This window comes from Vombatus ursinus, unplaced genomic scaffold (genome assembly GCF_900497805.2).
Source record: "Vombatus ursinus unplaced genomic scaffold, bare-nosed wombat genome assembly UNPS02010320.1, whole genome shotgun sequence".
Taxonomy (NCBI): domain Eukaryota; kingdom Metazoa; phylum Chordata; class Mammalia; order Diprotodontia; family Vombatidae; genus Vombatus; species Vombatus ursinus.
In genome coordinates, this window is record NW_020950098.1 from 3,268,246 (window position 1) to 3,287,438 (window position 19,193).

A 19,193-nucleotide genomic window follows, 5' to 3' on the forward strand; every position below is an offset into this window, starting at 1 on the left:
CTACTAAACAAAGAGATACAAAATTCCAATCGTTTTATTACTTTGCTTCCTTGGCCTATCCAAATTTTGAATATATTCCACTAATGAATAAAAGAAAAAATTATGCTAAGAAGTAGAAATGATGTTATTCTCTTTTACCACATACATCTGTTATGTAAAATATCTCTCCATTGCATAGCCGGATGTCACTTTCAGAGCCATGGGATTTCTTGGATTTTTTACCATGATAAGAAGCATCAACATCTCCGTCGTGGCCCAATTCTAAATTTTCATTTTGAAGGCTATTAGAATTTTCAGGGAGTAAGTCTGAGAGGTAAGCATTCCTGGTGCAGCAGATTTTATCATCTTTTTGGAAGACAAGTCTATTTTTATGATTTCTGTGTTGGAAAGAGATAGACATCAGAAATTGTAGAAATTTGGTCAAGCATACCATTTTCTTGTCCCATCCAATTACCTACATCTTTTTCACCTCTTTCAAATTACTTGCCCCTCAAGAAGACACTGTCCATTAGGAATAACAAGAGATCAAATTCCCATAAACCTCAAAGATGGCAATCCCTTTGAAAGTTCACACAGAGGTTTAACGGAAATTTGCCTATCCTCTCCATACAGGAACAGAATGGCTGCTCAGCACTTATGTTTTTCTTTTCCTTTATAAATAAATGTTTTACCTTTTGTTTCTACATCTCCTTTATTTTCAAGTATATCTCTCCCACCTCTCCTACCTATTAAAGAGGGCAAAAACTAGTTCAGCAAAACCAACATAACAACCATACCTAAGAGTATACGTGATATTTTATATCCATAGTCTCCCACCTCTGCAAGGAAGAGACAGGACAGAGGTGTATCTTTTCATTTCTTCTTCAGAGTCAAGCTTCCTCATCATAATTACAGAGCATTTAGCTTCTTTTTTTGTTCTTTCCATTTCCATTATTGCAATCATTCTATCAAATGTTTCTCTGGTTCTTACTTCAATCTACATTTGTTTTTGTCTATTCATGCCTCCTTGTATTCATCAAATTCATCACTTCTTATGGCACAGAAATATCCTATTATATTCATGTACCACAGTTTGGTTAGCCCTGCCACGATGGATAGGTATCACTTTTTTTCTGGTTCTCTGCAACCACAGAAAAGGAACTATGTTTTTCAAAATAGGGGTACACGTTGAATATTTGGTATTAGTTTGCTAGGAACACTAATAATCTCAACATATTTTCAGCAATAATCCCATTCTCACCTGTTTTATGACACTTATAAGTTTTATAAATTGCAAGGCTGAAAGCCACAAATAGGATTACTACTCCTGATTGCTCTATTTACTAAAACATGCCAAAAAAATAATCAATCTAAGGGTGGTTCCACAGTCTATTCAAATTAATATTGGTATATCTAAATGGCCCCTTAAAATAGAAAACTAAATAAGAACTGTAAAAAACATTTAATGACTAAATTCAAGGCAGCTATAATTGAGCACAGACAGTCAAAGTTTTAGTTCTAAAAAATACTTACTTGGTTAAGTGGCCTGAGTAGAAGCTGCAACAGCATTCATTTATTATATCACAGTCTTGCCTAGAATATACCAGAGCATACATAAGATAGCCTTTCCAATATTTCCATTATGTTTTTATCAAGGTATAACAGTTAAACACAACCCAGAAATACCTTCTTTCAATACAAAATAATGATCAGCAACAAAACTACTGATTCAGCCTAAATTTCTGTGGCTAGGAAGATTTTATGTGAATACTCTGGTCAGTATGACCATCATAGTGGTAAAACATCTCTAAGAAACTGCCATGTACTATGCCCAAGAAAGAAATTCCCAAAACTATCACTAAAAAGTCCAGTTCATAAACATGTTATTTTCTTTGACAAATCCCAGGGACTCAATCACATTAAAGCGTTTGTCACATACTTTCTGAACGCAATGAACTGTGATGTTTTCGGCTTCTTTAGTTCCACTGCACCATTAAGTAAAGTTTTAACTGCAGAATACAAGTCTAATAATAAGACAGAAAAAAAATTATTTGTGAAGGTCTCATCTTCTTCGCTCTACAAATTCACCTAAAAATCAACTGTTTAGAAATCAGAACACATTTTTCCACAGAAACAATGTTATAAGTAGAGGTCAATTCCTAGACTGGTATGTGCATGCATGTACACACACATACACCCAAACATTCTCTTAAAACCTAGTTTAAGCGGTCATCTCCTGCTCAAAAATCTAATGGCTCCCTCCCTATCATAGCATTCAAGGCCTTACCAAATCTGGCCCCAGTCTTCCTCTCTACTCTTATCTCCTACTACTCCCTCTTACATGCTCAACACTCCCATCAAGTTGGTTGATTTGCTGTTACCCAAATATGCCATGTGCTTCTCTGCCCCTATATTCTTACTTATGCTGTTCCCTTTGCTAAAAATTCCTTCCTTCCCATTTCTATCTATTAAAATCCTATCCAAGTTCCAAGGTCTACATCAAATGTCACCTTTATGAATCCTTCTCAGAGTGTTCCCTTCCAAACAATCCTTTCCTTGATTTCCCTAATGTAGTTTGCAGTACTTATCACATGCAACCTGGTGTTGTATTTATCTGAAAATAGAGAAACAACTTCTACTTCAATATTTCTGTAAAGCTTTCAAAGGCCCTTTCCTTATACAATGCTGTGAAGTGCTAGGCAGTTCAAGTATTATTAATCTTCAATTTACAGGTGAGTAGCGTACAGAGAAAGGAAGAAATTCAGAAGCAGCAGCAGTATGGCTCAAACACCAGGAACAGAACAGGGTTTCATTTCCATGATCTAGCCCAGATTACAGAGGAATAACCAAGGCAGGGATCCCAGACCAAAGAGGAGCCTACAAATCTTCCACTTTTAACCAGTAGAGCTTTCCGGTTGGCTGACAGGAGCTGAATCCAGCAGCAGACTTACTCTTGCACAGATCCAGATCAAAGTCAGGAACGTGAAAAACTAAGAATAGGGGAGGTTGGGGGTGAATGACGGGGATGTCAATCACACTGTGCCTTAGATCAGACCACTTAAGGAGCACTGAAACCTCGTAGGATCCTTGGCCTGCCCCCGAACCCTGGAATAATATAACCTAACAAGAACCGTTCTATTATCTTAATAACATGACCTTTGAAAAAAGAGCCTAGGCTTCCTATTTCAAGAAATCAGAAAAGAAAACTGCTCAGATCTCTTAGAACCAGAAGGCAAAACATAGAAAGAATGTGCTGGTCACCTCCTAAAAGAAAACTCAAAATAAAAACTCTCAGGAACATCAAATCCAACATTCATAGTTTCCAGGCCAAATAAAAAAATACCGCAAGCAGCCAGAAAGAAAGAATTCGACTACCAAGGATCCACAGTAAGGATCACATATGATTTAGCAGCCAATATGTTTTGATTGCCTACACTTGATTGCAATGGGGAAGGAAGAGTGATAAAGCAGACTGTCTGATTAATATATTCAAGATATTCAATTAATATATTCAATTAATATATTATTATATATTATATAATACATTATTATATATTATATTATATATAATATATAATATATCATTATATATTATATTATATTATATTATATACAATATATTACATATTATTATATATTATATTATATATACTATATTATATATTATTATATTATATTGTATATTAATATAGTCAATTAATATATCCAAGATATTCAATTAATATATTCAAAATATATTCAAATATATTCGAAAATATATTCAGAATATATTCAAAATATAAATCAAACACATATGTCCTCTAATTCAAACCACTGCACTAAAATATTGCACTAAATATTCTTACAAGTTACCATCATCTTGAATTAGCCTGGCATACTTTCATGAGGACATCTACTTTTCTAAAAAGTCCTAGATGAATCTGTTTCAATGAATAATAAGCCTTAAAAATTTTATTCTCAATGTGGTTCCTATTAGCAATATATTTTAAACACAATCTATTAAGATTATAATGAGCTGTTTAATAGGAAAATCCTTTAACAATTTGTGATGTGCCACGTAATTGAAACATATAAATACATTGTTATGGTATTTGCAAGAGTCTTACAATCTGTACTTACAAGAGCAATAGTTCCTTTGAGATGACTGAGAATGACTACTATCTTCAGGTAGTCTAACAAAAATAAACCTCTTATTTTGATCTGGGATTGAGTCGGCCAGACCATCAGAAATTGTCAACTCTGCATCAAACTTTGGAAACTGTCGCCTAGAAATTCTTGAACAAAAATATAAACATACATACCGAGAATGTTAATATACAAAAAAAGGACATTTTCTTGTGAGTAGGATCAGTCTGATTTATAGTTACTAAATTATCTTTTTTTAAAATAGAGAATAATTAAAGATAAGCAACTATCTGAATTTGCATTATAAAAAATAACTGAATTCCACAATTAAGAGCTAGCAATATCCTAGAATCACATGCACGGTAACATTAGTTAAATATTGAACAGTAACCAATTCTAGGCTAAACTAACTGAAGGCACCAGAGAGAATTATCAAGTATCTTAGAAACAAAAATTCTTGCTGCTAACTATGCTATTTTCCTATATCCTACAACCTGTCCTTTTCCCTCCTTTCCTTTTAAAAATCACATATATCCTCTGCTTCCCCAGTACAATCAAATATGTTTCTTTCATTCTATTCATTTTTTTTTCTTTTTTTGATGAGGCAGTCAGAGTTAAGTGATTTGCCCTCGATCACACAGCTAGTAAGTGTCAATCCAGATTTGAACTCAGGTCCTCCTGACTCCAAGGCTGGAGTGCTATCCACTGAGCCACCTAGCTGCCCCCATTCCATTCATTTCTTACCATTCTTTTTTTTTCCCTTTTCATTCTAAGACTAGAGCTCCATTTCAGAAAATTACTAAGTTATAAGTCGAAGCCTGGGCTCTAAAGAACTTCTCTCTAAGTTTCAAAATGCCTGACTCAGTCTTATGCACCATCTGGGGAAGCAGAGATGCACTGCTGTCTCTTGCTTGCCACTTATTAAGCAAAGAGAAGTCAAACTAGCACCTAGGAAGAAGGCTGTCCATGGCTGGGGCAGACTAAAGCCCTCTGGGTCTCAGGATTTAGGACTGACGGCCACTAGAGACTCCACTATTTTGCATCTGACCTCTATAGGCCATAATCCCATCTCTCTGCTTCTCTTCATATTTTACCATATCTCAAATATCTGCTGATGATGATCATTACAGAAACCCAGTTTAACCCAAGTTAAGAAGCATAAAATTTCTGGAAGTCTTTTGACTACCACCGAGTTCTAGATGGTCTTAAAAGGCACACATCAATGTATAGCAACTATGAAAGGAGCCGCCTAAACCGATCTCAAAACATCCTGACCCAATAGACTAATACTTGTCTAACCAAGGTCCTATGGATTAGGAATGAGCAAAGCCAAAATAATAGTAGTGAGGAAAGGGAGGTGGAGGCACGAGAAGGGGAAAGAAGATTTGGAACAGTAATGAGGTACTAATTTGATAGACTCATCTTCCAGTTGTATGCATCTCTACAATGGGTATTTCTCATTCTATTTATAGAGCTTGTGAAGGCTGACAAAACACTTTCCTTACAACAGCCCCATTAGGCAGATCATGTTGTTGAGGAAAATGAAGTTCGGCTGATTCTGACGAATGATGGGACAGATAACTTGGAAGAGAGGCTATATGGTGACACAGTGGAAAAGATGCTGGACTTGGAATCAAGAAGGCCTGAGTTCAAATCTAATCTCTGATACTTACGAGCTGTGTGACTTTGAGTAAGTCATTTAACTTGTCAGTCTTAGTTTCCTTTCTATGAAAATGGGGATAATAATAGCATCTACCTCAGTGTTAGAAGGATCAAAAGAAATAATATCTGTAAATAATTTTGCAAGCCTTATAGGATCATATAAATGCTAACCTTTATTATTATTAGCTATTATTATCTATGGTGGCATTTTGTGAAAACAAACATGGCATTAACAGGGTTTGACTGAAAATAGGTAAACGCAAAAAAATTTAACAAACAGCCAAAATTGAATCACAAATTAATAGAGAATGGTAGTCAAGTTTTTTTTTAAAGGATGGAAGAAACCTAAGCATGTCTGAAGGCATTACAAAAAGTACCAATAAATAGGGAGAGAGTGAAGATTAGAAAGGCACAGGTGCTGGAAAAGTCAGCAGTGGGTTGGATGAAAAGTACACGTAGAAGGGGGTAGCCTTGGCAAGGAAAAGGGACATCTCTTTGTCAGAGACAAGGAGGAGAGAGTAGCAAATGCTAGCAGGGGTTCTGAGATGGAGAGAAGGGGGAAAGAGGGCACTTAGCTTAAATGGACTCAATCTTCTTAGTAAACTAAGAGGTAAGGTCCACAACTAAGTGAGAAAAGGCAGGAGGAGGCACGAGAAGGGGAAAGAAGATTTGGAACAGTAATGAGGTACTAATTTGATAGACTCATCTTCCAGTTATATGCATCTCTACAATGGGTATTTCTCATTCTATTTACTTTTTTTTCTCTAGGTATAGATTGTTAGGTTAAATTATTTTCTAAACTATAATGGATTTCACTGAGGAGAACCTATAATGTTGTGAGACACGAAGTAAATGGTACAATATTATGAACAAAAGATGCTACTGCATCTGGAAGACCCCTGCCAAAAGGCTCTAAGTCCCTAATGTTGAGGAATAAACAGTTTCACTGTATTCCTACACCTAGCACAGCGCCTCTAACAGAGTAGGTGCCCAATTCTTGTTTGCTGAACTGAATCCATAAGGAATCCCCTTCCGTTTGGACCATGAACAGGACTTCTTCCAAAGAACTTTGATGAGCATGTCTTCCTGGTTTTTTGTTTTTTTGGGGGGTAGGGGTGGAGGCATTCACTTGAAAATCAGAAGGGTCACTAAACAGTTATCTCTGCTTATTTATATAGGAAACATGTATGATCTTAAATTACGCATGAGATTCCTTGTTAGATAAAACCCTTTCTTGTTTTTCTCTATACTGACACAAATTAGGTTTTTATTTGTTATAAAAAAAGAAGAGCAGAATCTTACATTATTTCTATCTTTTAATCAACTATTTTCCTTTTTATTTCAGGGCAGAAAGAAAACACAAGTGTATTATTCAAAGATTGCTTTATATACTGCCAAAATGTCCTCAATCTTGAGGTAAAATCAGGCAATGATTTTAAGAGTTAAATTGCTCAACCTAAATAGGGACAAAATAGACATCTAATCTATCTGAGTGCTGAAAGAAACTTAGAGATCATGTAGTCAATTAAAAATCTAAATCTAAAGTAAACATACACATCTTTTATTTTTAGAACAGGTCAAAATATTCAAAATTTAAATAATCTTAACCAAAATACTTTGTGTTGATCTGTATTTATTCTCTTTTTATTTATTCTGTATATACACAGATTTGTACCTGAATCCCCACTAGAATGTAAGCTCCATGCAAGTAGAGACTGTTTCCTTTTTTGTACTTGTATCCTCATCACCTCACACTGTGCCAGGCACATAAATGTTTGTTGACTGATGATTAAATTTTATAGCAGTTATAAATATAAAAATCTCAAATAGAATATGTGGTATTGCCTTAACAGTCTATATCCTTTCTGATGAGTGGAAGAAAAATGCTGCAAGGAGTGTAATAGTTTTTCAGGGATGCAGAGAACTCATACCTTGCTGCATTATCTACAATAAGCTGAGATTCTGCTCTATGATTTGTTTTAAGCTCCACAGCACAGTTTCTTGATCTGAGAGTCTCAAATAGGTCCATTAGCAAGTTACCAGGCTCAATGCTGGGTAACTGTCTGATATCACCTGAAAGGAGAAAAAAAAATGAGAGAAATTTTAACACTATGCATTGGTACCTAGGTTCCTGAAACAGTTTATAAAAACTAGACTTGCCATCGAGTCATTTTTCCTGTTGAACACTATAACTTTAGAAGTACATTCCCAGGTACATACCAAAGATTAACTACAAGGGTCTCAATAAGGACAGACTGTTTACTTTTTATGTATGTAAAATGTATGTCTTAGATTGTTATTAGCAATTGGGTAGTTTGTAAGAAAGATTGGGGTAGAGCTGAAGATGATATGACTTTAAAAAGTAAAACTATTTAAGGACAACTAAAAGGAGTAATTATGTTATACAAATAAGGTGAGAGAGGAAGAACTAACACAGGAATTAGATGGTAGAGGAGAGCTGGTAGTTCTGGAATACCATTTTTATCAGGAATGGATTTAAGAGGGAACAATACATATATAGTTAGAAGAGTTTATAAAAGTCTTTTAATTCAGAAAGAAATAAAATACTAAGGGGATGGGGGGGGAGGACCAGGATAATGGAGGGATCTCTAGAGGGGAGAATAGGGGAATAAGTTAAAGGGAGATATAGAAAGGTATTTAGATTAATAGGAATGAGAGGACAAGGGAAGGATCTTTAGAGGGGAGGGTGAGGCAATAGCTCAAAGGGAGGTATAGAAGGGTGTTTAGATTTATGGGAATGGGAGGATAAGAGAGGGATCCTGTAGGGTGGTAGATTAAGTAATAAGAGGGTAAGGTAGGGGGTAAAAGTAAAGTAGAGGAGTTAGGAGGCATAGACAACAAGAGATACAAATACATAAAAACAAAGATTAGGAGTAGAATTTGTTAGGGAAAGTATATATCTATATATGTATGAGGGTAGGTATATATGTGTATCTATATATCTATATATAAATATATCCTCACTCAATTGCAGCCTTCAAGGGAGGAGTTGAAGAAAAAAGGGGGTGAAAAGAACAAAGTAAAAAGTGCACAGCAAAGAACAAAAAAACTAACAAGGAGGCAAAGAAAAGATGGACAGCTCTCAATACAATGTGTAGTATTTATTATATAGGCTTTCTTGAAATGGAAATTTTTTGCTATATATTTTTAATTCTCTTATGTTCTGCTGTGCACACAACATGCTTTTTTTTCTTTTCTTATTTTGCATTTAAGTTTCAATACTTAAGTTTATATGTTTCTTTTTCTTTTCTTATTGTATATTTAAGTTTCAGTAACAAAACAAAAAAAAGTACATTCCCAAGGGTTTGGAAAAATTAGCTGAAATAGATTTAAAAACTCAGCAAACCTTTTAAAATCTTACTTCAAAGAAAAACAAAGCCTACTAAAAAGACCCTTGGTCTCATTACATCTTGTCTTCTCCAGCAAACTGCCCCCTCTGACATCTTATTCTCTAACAAATCTTCAGTCTCTCCCTCTCTGCTGGCTACTTTCCTGCTACCCATAAATACGCTGTCTACCCCATCCTTCAAAGTGCCTCATTTGATTCCTCTATCTCCACTCACAGTTATCCTGTAACTTTCCTCTCTTCTGTGGCTAAACTTCTTGAGAAAGAGGAAGGAACAAGCATTTATATAGCACCTACTATATGCCAGCCCCTGCTTTATAAATCTATGTCCTTTGATCCTCACAACAACCCTGCAAGGTAGGTGCTATTATTATCCCCATTTTGCAGTTGAGGAAATAGACACAAATAAAGGTTAAGTGATTTCCCCAGGGTCTGAGGCTAGACTCGAGACTCAGAACTCTATTTACTACACCACCAAGGGGCACCTGAAGCCATTGACTACCAGTACCTTCACATCCTCTCCTCAACTCTCTTCTTAATTTTCTACAGTCTGGCTTCTAATCTCAGCACTCAACTAAAACTACCCTCTCCACTGTTACCAATGATCTCTTAATTGTCAAATCTAATGGCCTTTTCTTAATTCTCATCTTTTTTGACCTCTCTCCAACCTTCAACACTACTGATCACCTTCTTCTCCCAAACACTCTCTCCACCTCTTTAGGTTTTTTTCATGACACTAATCTCCCCCACTCTTCAGTCTTCTTTACTGGATCTTCATCCAGGCCATACCCACTAACCCTTGGTATTCTCCAAGGGTCTGTCCTTGGTCCTCTTCTCTTATCCCTCTATACTATCTCACTAGGTGAAATCATCACCTCCAATTATCATCATCATATAGATGATTCTCAGGTCTATACCTAACTTCTGCTGACCTCCATTCTCACATCACCAACTACCTCTTGGATATCGTGAACTAGATGCCTCCAAAACATCTCAAACTCAACATATCCAAAATGGAATTCATTAAAACTCCTCCTGAGCACCTCCTACCTGCCTGCACCTGCACCTGCCCCTGCCCTAACACTATTAAGGGTACCACCATTCTCTCAGTCACCTACACTCACAACTGAGGTATCATTCCCCACCCTCACCTGCACTCACCCCACACATCAAATCTGTTGCCAAGTTCCGTTGTTTCTACCTTGTATGTATGTCCCCTTTACTGCACTGACATAGTCACCAGCCTGGTATAGGCCCTCTTTCCCTCATGCCTGGACTACTACGATGGCCTTCTGGTTTGTCTCTCTGCTCAAGTTACTCCCCAGTGCAGGCCATCCTCTACTCAGCTACCAAAGTGATCTTCCTGAAGTACAGGTATGACAATGTCACACATCCCCTCCACCACTCAAAAAACTCCAGCAATCCCTATTACTTTGAGATTCAAACATAAAATCCTGTTTGGTCTTTGAGCATTTCAAAAACTGGCCTCTTCCTACCTTACCAGTCTTCTTACACTTTAGTGCACTTCATGTACTCTTCAATCTAGAAACACTGGCCTGCTTACTGTTCCTCACACATACCATATCCCATCTCCTGTTTCGACCTTTGCACTGGCTCATTCTTGGGCCTGAAATACTCTCCCTCCTCATCTTCACCACCTGGCTTCTTTGAAATTTCAATTCTCCAAGAGGCCTTTCCTCCTCCTCTGCCACCCCCCCCAACTAGTGCCTTCCTTCTGAGATTACCTTTTGTTTAGATGATATGTTTATATACATATGTGTGTATATGTACATGTAAATGTGTGTAAACACACACTGTATGTGTATACATTTATCTTGTATATACAGAGTTGTTTCCCCCATTAGAATATGAACTCCTTGAGGGAGGACAAAGACATCTAGTTCAAAGCCCTAAGGCTTAACTCAGTTCCTGGCACCTAATATGCACTTACACTGTCCTCACTATCAGGAGAATATTTAAACCACTCACAGGACAAAGATCTTTCATATAATTGTAAATTCATTTTTAGTCTGGACTTTGCTCATAACCATTCTTTTAACTTTCAAGACACTATTTGCATACAACCCAAACAGTATGCTAATTACGAGATGTGTATTTGTCAAAGTAGGTTTCCTACAAAGAGCTGATATGAACATAGGATTTATAAAAGAAAAACTAAAAATCACAGTGCACAAACATATAGGTAGTTATTAGTAAGGATGAACTTCAGAAACGCATGGAGGGAAGTTCCCCAAAATAAATTTAAGATGATAAATTCCAGTGCCAGCATTCTACAACCAGGAATTCTTACATTGCTGGTAAACAGTCTAACAGGACCATTTCTCTTTAACATTGTCGAAGGCCTATGATGCACAGATCGCCGGAATGCAAAGGGAGCACAGTCCCTGCCTTCAGGAAGCACAAAAACTGGTAGAGGAATAGGCCACATATATAAATTAGAATACAAAAGGATACACAGGAAGCTCGCAAGAGATTAAAAAATGACCCTGCAACCTCCAAGGAGCGGAAGGTTGGTCATCACTGCTAGTGGGCCGCAGGAGCTAAAACTGAACTGGACTTTGATGGATGGGTATCAAAGAATTACAGGCCTTTAAAAAGTTCAAAGGGACCTCGAAGGCCATTCAGTCCAACCCATATCTGAACAAGGATTCCCTCAACTCTATTCCCAATGAGGGATAATCATCATCAGATATTTGCTTGAAGACATTTAGGAAAAGGGAATCTACCAATACTTCCTAACGTTACTTAAGGATAGCGGAAAATTAGGAAGTCTTTCTCTTACATCAAGTCGAAATCTGCCTTTTTGCAACTGCCATTCCTCACTCTGTGGCCAAGGAAAGTCCAATCCCTCTTATGTATGGCTGACCTTCAAATATTTGAGGAAAACTATCTTTTTCCCTTCCTTCTCCCCTCTCCCAAATCCCCCCCCCAGTCTTCTTCAGGTGAAACATCCCCAGTTCCTTTAAAAGATCCTCATATGAAATGAGGTTTTTCACCTTTTCACCCTCTTCATAGCCCTCCTCTGGATGTTTTCCAGCTATCCTTTCTAAAATGTATCACCCAGAATTGAACACACTGCTTGATAATAACACATCTAGTATGTACTGAAACAATTGTATTATTCCTGGAGGCTATGCCTGTCTTAATGGACTCTAAGATCCATTAGCCTTCTTGTCTGCCAAGTCATACTGTTTGAAAGCTTACAGCTTTCTTAAAAAAAAAAAAAAAAACCTGATACTTTTTCAGACTGCTTTCTTGACAAGCCTCTTAGACATCAACAGAGTATATGTAGTGCTCTTTGACAGGCTGACAGACAGAAATGCACATACATACACGCGGGGAGGGGGTAGTGATTAGGGTTTCAGTCATTGGAAAGAGTGTAAATAAAGAAATGGTGCAACAGGTAATACAGTTAACCTGCAAAGCACACATGGAGTATAATTGTGAAAAGGCTAGAAGAGCAAGACCAAAATGAGACAGGATTTATCAGATTAACAAGTCTGAACTGAATTTTACTTGACATAGGGCCACTGAAGGCTTTTGAGCAGAAGTGACAGGGTGAGATCTGTTCACAATAGAGGTTATGAAAACAGCTATATCAAAGATGAGTTGGAACAGGTAAGAAAAGAGGCAGGAAGACCATTTAGGAGGTTACTATAACTGTTTAGAGATGCTAACAATAGATGTATAAATAAACAGAAGATGAAGTCAAGACACGGAGGCAGAATCAATAGATTTTGAAAATGGACTGGATATGAGAGGTGAGGGAAGTCAAATATCATTGCCAAACAGAAAAGCCAAAAGAGAGAAGCAGTCTTGAGGGACAAATATTGAGTTCAGTTTTGGATACATTTAATTTCAAATGTTGGTGGGACATTCAAAAACAGAGGCTTGTTTTGATGTGCGGCTCTCAAACTCAGAAGACAAATCAGGTCTAGAGAGACAAGGAGATTTGTATATATTCCCTTATGAAAAGGTAAGCTCCTTAAGGGGACTGTTTCAATTTTTATGTGTATCCCCAGTACTCAGCACACACTTGGCCCATAGCAAGTGATTAATAAGTGCCTTTTTATTCATTTATTAAGAGATGATTAGTAGTTGAAGCCATGGATACAAATAAGACATTTAAGAGAGAGAACAAACATGGAGAAAAGTAAGGACATAACATTAAGAATTACCAACAAAAGGAAAATAAATCAACAAGGGAAAGAGAGAATAGATTACAGATAGGAACATCAGAAACATGTTCTCAAAAACCAAAAGAATATGTTGAACATCAGAAACATGTTCTCAAAAACCAAAAGAATGTGTGACAAGAGCAGTGCTGTGGTCTATGAATAGGGCTTTAGTGCCATTTGTTGAAAGGAGTAGTAACACTGAAGATGAAAACATACCTACACTCTTCCTTCTGCTTTCTCTTTTACTCCTGCCTGCCAACCTCCATTCCCCTTCCAGTATGCTACATTATCTGGGGAAAGATCTAACAGCCTGTGTTGGGTTAGTTTTTGATGGTGAAGAGATAAGAGGTCTTTTGGCCTCCTTGTAATCAAAGGCACAGAGATAGTCAAGTGGGAAGCGGGGCCAGTGATTATATTTGATTTCCCACTACCTGCAGGTCATTACTGAATTCCTGACTCAGACTGACTACACAATAACTGTAGAAGTGAAAGGGGAATGACATTTTATATTCTTGTAACTTTAGAAGTTGAATTCTTTTAATTTTATTATTAGTAAGGTTATTTCGTATTGCATTTTATAGTCCACAAATGCCTCATTGCATTTTAATTCCTAAAGTTGAATCACTCATGGTCCTAACTTAGGCCTGGCCTAGATCAGAGGCAGTCATACAATTGGCAAGATGATGGAGTAGTGGACTAGTTGTTTTCCAAATAATTCCCCAAGCCCAATTTCTTTCTTTTAGGATATATGCATCAAATTCATATTAATAAGAGCTAAATCAAGAAGATAACACAACAGAAACACCCCCAGACAGTAAAAGCCTCTTGGAACGACATCAAAGAACTGAAATAACTGAAGATGCCATTCATTCTTTCCATGCCCAGACCATCCCACAAAAATAATTTCACAGCCTTGCCTGGCCTGCTCGTGGCAGTGACTCAGTACACCAGCTCAAGAAGAAAAAAAATATTGATTCTCCTAGACACAAAAAAAGAAGACAACTCCAACTGTGTATGGGAACAAGGTGAGGTGCAGGGAAGACAGATTATAAAGCCAATCACAGAGGGAGACACTCTGGTGCTCATGGGAAACAGGAATAGAAATCTGGCTGGAGTTAGTACTCTTCCCATGGACTTTACTCTAGGCAGGGAACTAACTTGGCCCCCACAATCTTTTAAGGAAGCTAAGGATACCCTTTTCTTCCCTAATACAAACTACTCTCATTCATGTGCCTTTTAGTTCAACTGATCTGGTCTATTTGCTATTTCCTTAACCTACCTCACATTATCCTGCCTCACTGTTCCAACTCTTCCCTATGCCTAGGGAAGGGTCCCTAAATCACCCCCACCCCTTCCCATTCTCCACTCCTTAAAATCTTATCTACCTATCAGAACCCATCTCAAATATCACCTTCATCCACACAGACTAACCAAATCCCTAACCATCCAACCACTCTAAGAACTATTATAATAATGAGATATTATTTTAGCATTTTGTACGCTTCATAGCATTTTTCACACTATAAGTTTCATGGGATCATACATTTTGAGCTAGAAGTAAAGTCCAAATCCTTCATTGTACAGATGAGGAAAATAAGGTTAAATAAGGTTATGGCTTGCCCAAGGTCATACATACAGTAGTGTCAGAGCTGGGATTCAAACCCAGGATCTCAAGCACCAAATGCAGTGCTCTTCCCACTATATTGCCTCCCCTCTACCTAACCTATACACACCTTCTAGAGGGCAGGGATTATACCATATGTATCACTATAACTTCTTTAGCATCTAATACATTGATGTTTTGTACATAGTAGGAACTCAGTAAAGGGTCACAGAATTGTATGAACCAATGTGGTTGTCATATGACCCCCTTGGATTCCACTACCATCGTAGCTTCTGGCTGTGGCACTGGTATACTGGAAGCTTCCAGCTTTGAGTTGGACCAGGATCATTTAGAGTACTGCAGTCAGCTTACAAAACTACAACTCATCTGAAAGTGCATTTCAGACTCTAACCATTTTTAACTTACCAAGGATAATCAGCTTCACGAGTCTGGCATGTTTCCGCAACAAATTTAAAACTGATCTGAAGACTGCTATGCAGACTAAGCTCCCTTCATCCACAACAAGAACTTTCACTGAAGAAAACTTCCATGGAATTTTGTCCTCCAATTTCTGATTTGTTCTCTGCCATGAATAGAAGCTGTACTTTACCTACAAATAAGGCATACAATGCCAAATTTAACACAAACTTAAAAATCATTTTTAAAATTTCTACATAGGATTTCCATCTCACATGGCCACAAAAATAAGCAGCAAGAGCTGTACCAGATCTTAAATTGTATTATAAAGTAGCAATCATCAAAACTACTTGGTACTGGCTAAAAAACAGAGTGGTGGATGAGCGGAACAGATTAGGTACACAAGACACAGTAGTCAATGTAGTAATTTGTTTGATAAACCCAAAGGCTCCAGCTTCTGGGATAAGAACTCACTATTTGACAGAAACTGCTGAGGACATTGGAAAATAATATGGCAGAAGCTAAGCACAGACCAACATCTTACACCATATACCAAGATAAGATCAAAATGGGTACACAACTTAGACATAAAGGGTAATACTATAAGCAAATTAGGAGAGCAAGGAATAGTTTACCTGTCAGATCGATGGAGAAGGGAAGAATTTATGACCAAACAAGAGATAGAGAACATTATGAAATACAAAACAGATAATTTTGATTGTATTAAATTAAAAAGGTTTTGCTCAAACAAAGCCAATGCAATCAAGATTAGAAGGGGAGGCAGAAAGCTGGAAAACAATTCTTACAGTCAGGGTCTCTGATGAAGGCCTCGTTTCTAAAATATAAGGAGAACTGAGTCAAATTTATAAGAATACAAGTCATTCCCCAACTGATAAATGGTCAAAGGATATGAACAGACAGTTTATGAAAAAAATGCTCTAAATCACTATTGATTAGAGAAATGCAAATTAAAACAGCACTGGTACCACATCCCACCTATCAGATGGGCTAACATGACAAAACAGGAAAATGATAAATGTTGGAAAAGATGTGGGAAAATTCAAACACTAATGCATTGTTGGTGGAGTTGTGAACAGATCCAACCATTCTGGAGAGCAACTTGGAACTATGCCCAAAGGGCTATAAAACTGTGCATACCCTTTGACCCAGCAATAGCACTTCTAGGGCTGTATCCCAAAGAGAACATAAAAATGGGAAAAGTAACCACATGTACAAAAATATTTATAGTAGCTCTTTTTGTGGTGTTAAAGAATTGGAAATTGAGGAGATGCCCATCAATTGGGGAATGGTTGAACAAGTTGTGGTATATGAATGTAATGGAATACTATTGTGTTATAAGAAATGATGAGCAGGTAGTTTTCAGAAAAACCTGGAAAGACTTACATGAACTGATGCCAAGTGAGCAGAACAGGAGAACGTTGTACACAGCAAAAGCAACATTGTGAGATGACTAACTTTGATAGATTTAGCTCTTCTCAGCAATGCAATGATGTAAAACAATTCCAAAAAACCCATGATGGAAAATGCTATCCACATCCAGAGAAGGAACTATGGAGTCTGAATGCACATGGAAGCATACTATTTTCTTTTTTTTTCTTTTTTGTGGTTGTTTTCCTTTTGTTCTAATTCTTCTTTCACAATGTGGAAATATGTTTAACATGATTGTACATGTATAGCCTATATCAGGTTATATATGCCATCTTGGGGAGAGGGAAAAATTTGGAACTCAAAATCTTATAAAAGTGAATGATGAAAACTAAAAATAAACAAAAATAAGCAGCAAGAAGACAAGGGAAAAGAATACGGAGATGCACAGCAACATTCATAAATCTGACATTTTTGACACAGATGGGACATCAAATAAAAAAATTTCTCTTCAAGGAAGATGAACTGAATATGCTAAAAAGTATCTCCAGGTCATTAAGTATTTAGTAGCTAAAGTCACACTGGGGGGTTCATCATCCTATGTCATTGGCTCCACAAGAATCAGATGATCTCAAAGCTGGAAATCCCACCTACATCATACCTGACAAATGATCATCCAGAAGCCACCAGTGAAGATAAATAACCAAGTAATAATCTCCCAAGAAAGCCCATTCCACTTTATCAAGCAAGTTTTTCTTAACATCAAGCTTCTTTGAAATGTCAACCGACTGCTCCTAGTTTTGCCCTTTGGGGACAAGTCAAATAAATCTGATCTCTCCCCAACATGGGTCCAACAAGGGCCCTTTAAATATCAGAAGACACCCTACCCCTTCTCCAGTCTCTTCTCCCAGTTTCTTTAACTGATCTTCATAAGACATAAACTCAAGGCCCCTCATCATCCTCTGGACACTCTCTAGCTTATCTATAATGTCCTTCCTACAATGTGGCACCCAGAACAAAGTACAATTAAGTCAGATGCATTCTTCCTTTTTATTACCTTCTATTCTGGGAACGATCAATCAACATTTATTAGGTGCCAATGTACTAGCATTGTGCTTAGGCCAATACACAGCTGGCTCATACTATTTTCTCACCTGAATTACAAAATATCAGTTAAAAGGGACCTCAGGATATGTAATCCAAACTGTATCTTAAAAGGAAATCTCCATATCACCTTGCTATGTGAAGACTTCTTCTGATGGGGAACTCATTACCTATCTAGGAAATCACACCACTTCACACTTGGATATCCTCATTAGGAATTTTTTCTCCACATCAAACTGGTATCTGCCTCTCTACAACTTCTGGCCATTGCTACTAGTGCTGTCCTGCTGGTGTTAAGCTGAGCAAGCAGAATTCCTCTAAATGACATTTCATGATATGATTCTAGCAACATGGATGTTGTGGTTCCCCTAAAGTCTTCTCAAAATTTAACATCCCTGTTCTTCCACCTGCTAACCTTCACATAACTTGGCTCCCCCTCCTCTCTGTTTCCTGATACCCTTCATCTGAATGCAGCTAGGCAATGTCCTTCCTAAAATGTGCCTCCCAGAGCTGAATACAATTTGCTAGGGGTAATCTAATCAAATCAAAGTACATGAACGACTCACATTCTGGACACTATGCCTTTACGAAGGCACCTAAAGATGATATCGAGGAGGTTTTGGCACTCATATCATGCCACTGATTCACAATGATTTTGCAATCTACTCAAAAAAACACTCAGGTCTTTTTCACACCAACAATTGTCTAAGTATGACTCCACCATCCTGTGGAGCTGATTTTTTTTTTTTACCTAAGTTCACAAATGGACATTGGTCCATTATAATTTATCTTATCAGTTTTAACCCATAATTCTAGCCTGTTAAGATCATTTTACGCTTTGACTCTATCAAGACACATGTTCTAATAGATATCGTCTTCTACCAACTTTAAGTGCTCAGCCAAGAACGCCACCATCCACATTACCAAAAAAAAAAAGTTTTAATGCCAGCAAGACCATGGACAGATCCTTGAAGCCTGTCACTTAATATTTCTCTCTGGCTGACCTGAAATACTCTCTTCTCCCACAATTACCTAAATCCTACAGTCTTTGTTATCCTTCTTCTTCCCTAAATACTCAACTTCCTCATCCTATAGATCATTTAGTCCAACCTTCTCAGTTTAATCTCTTCCAAATTTAAATCTCTGATTCTAATTCTATATCACACTCAAATCTATTACCAAAAAAAATCCATCTCATCAACAATTGGAATAATTGCTCAGTGTTATTAGTGGATTACCTCCAAAGTTCTTACAAAGTCCACGGTTTAAACTCCTGTCTCCTTCAGTCTCACACATTACTGAACAAACAGCCCCTCACTAAACACCAGTTGACTAATTACAACCAAGAACA

The 19,193-nt window shown here is 37.2% G+C and overlaps 1 protein-coding gene across 2 annotated transcripts in view; it reads right to left on the reverse strand.

Moving 5' to 3' along the window:
* Window positions 1-19,193, reverse strand: part of HELB (DNA helicase B) — a 48,963-nt gene that overhangs the window by 21,525 nt on the left and 8,245 nt on the right. For both annotated transcript variants that reach the window (XM_027854158.1, XM_027854157.1), the window contains 6 exons: window positions 15,362-15,545; window positions 7,698-7,839; window positions 4,099-4,253; window positions 1,919-2,003; window positions 1,513-1,572; window positions 146-377 (listed from right to left, as the gene is read on the reverse strand). In XM_027854158.1, coding sequence (XP_027709959.1) covers window positions 146-377; window positions 1,513-1,572; window positions 1,919-2,003; window positions 4,099-4,253; window positions 7,698-7,839; window positions 15,362-15,545 — 858 coding nt within the window. The remainder of the gene's footprint in view (window positions 1-145; window positions 378-1,512; window positions 1,573-1,918; window positions 2,004-4,098; window positions 4,254-7,697; window positions 7,840-15,361; window positions 15,546-19,193) is intronic.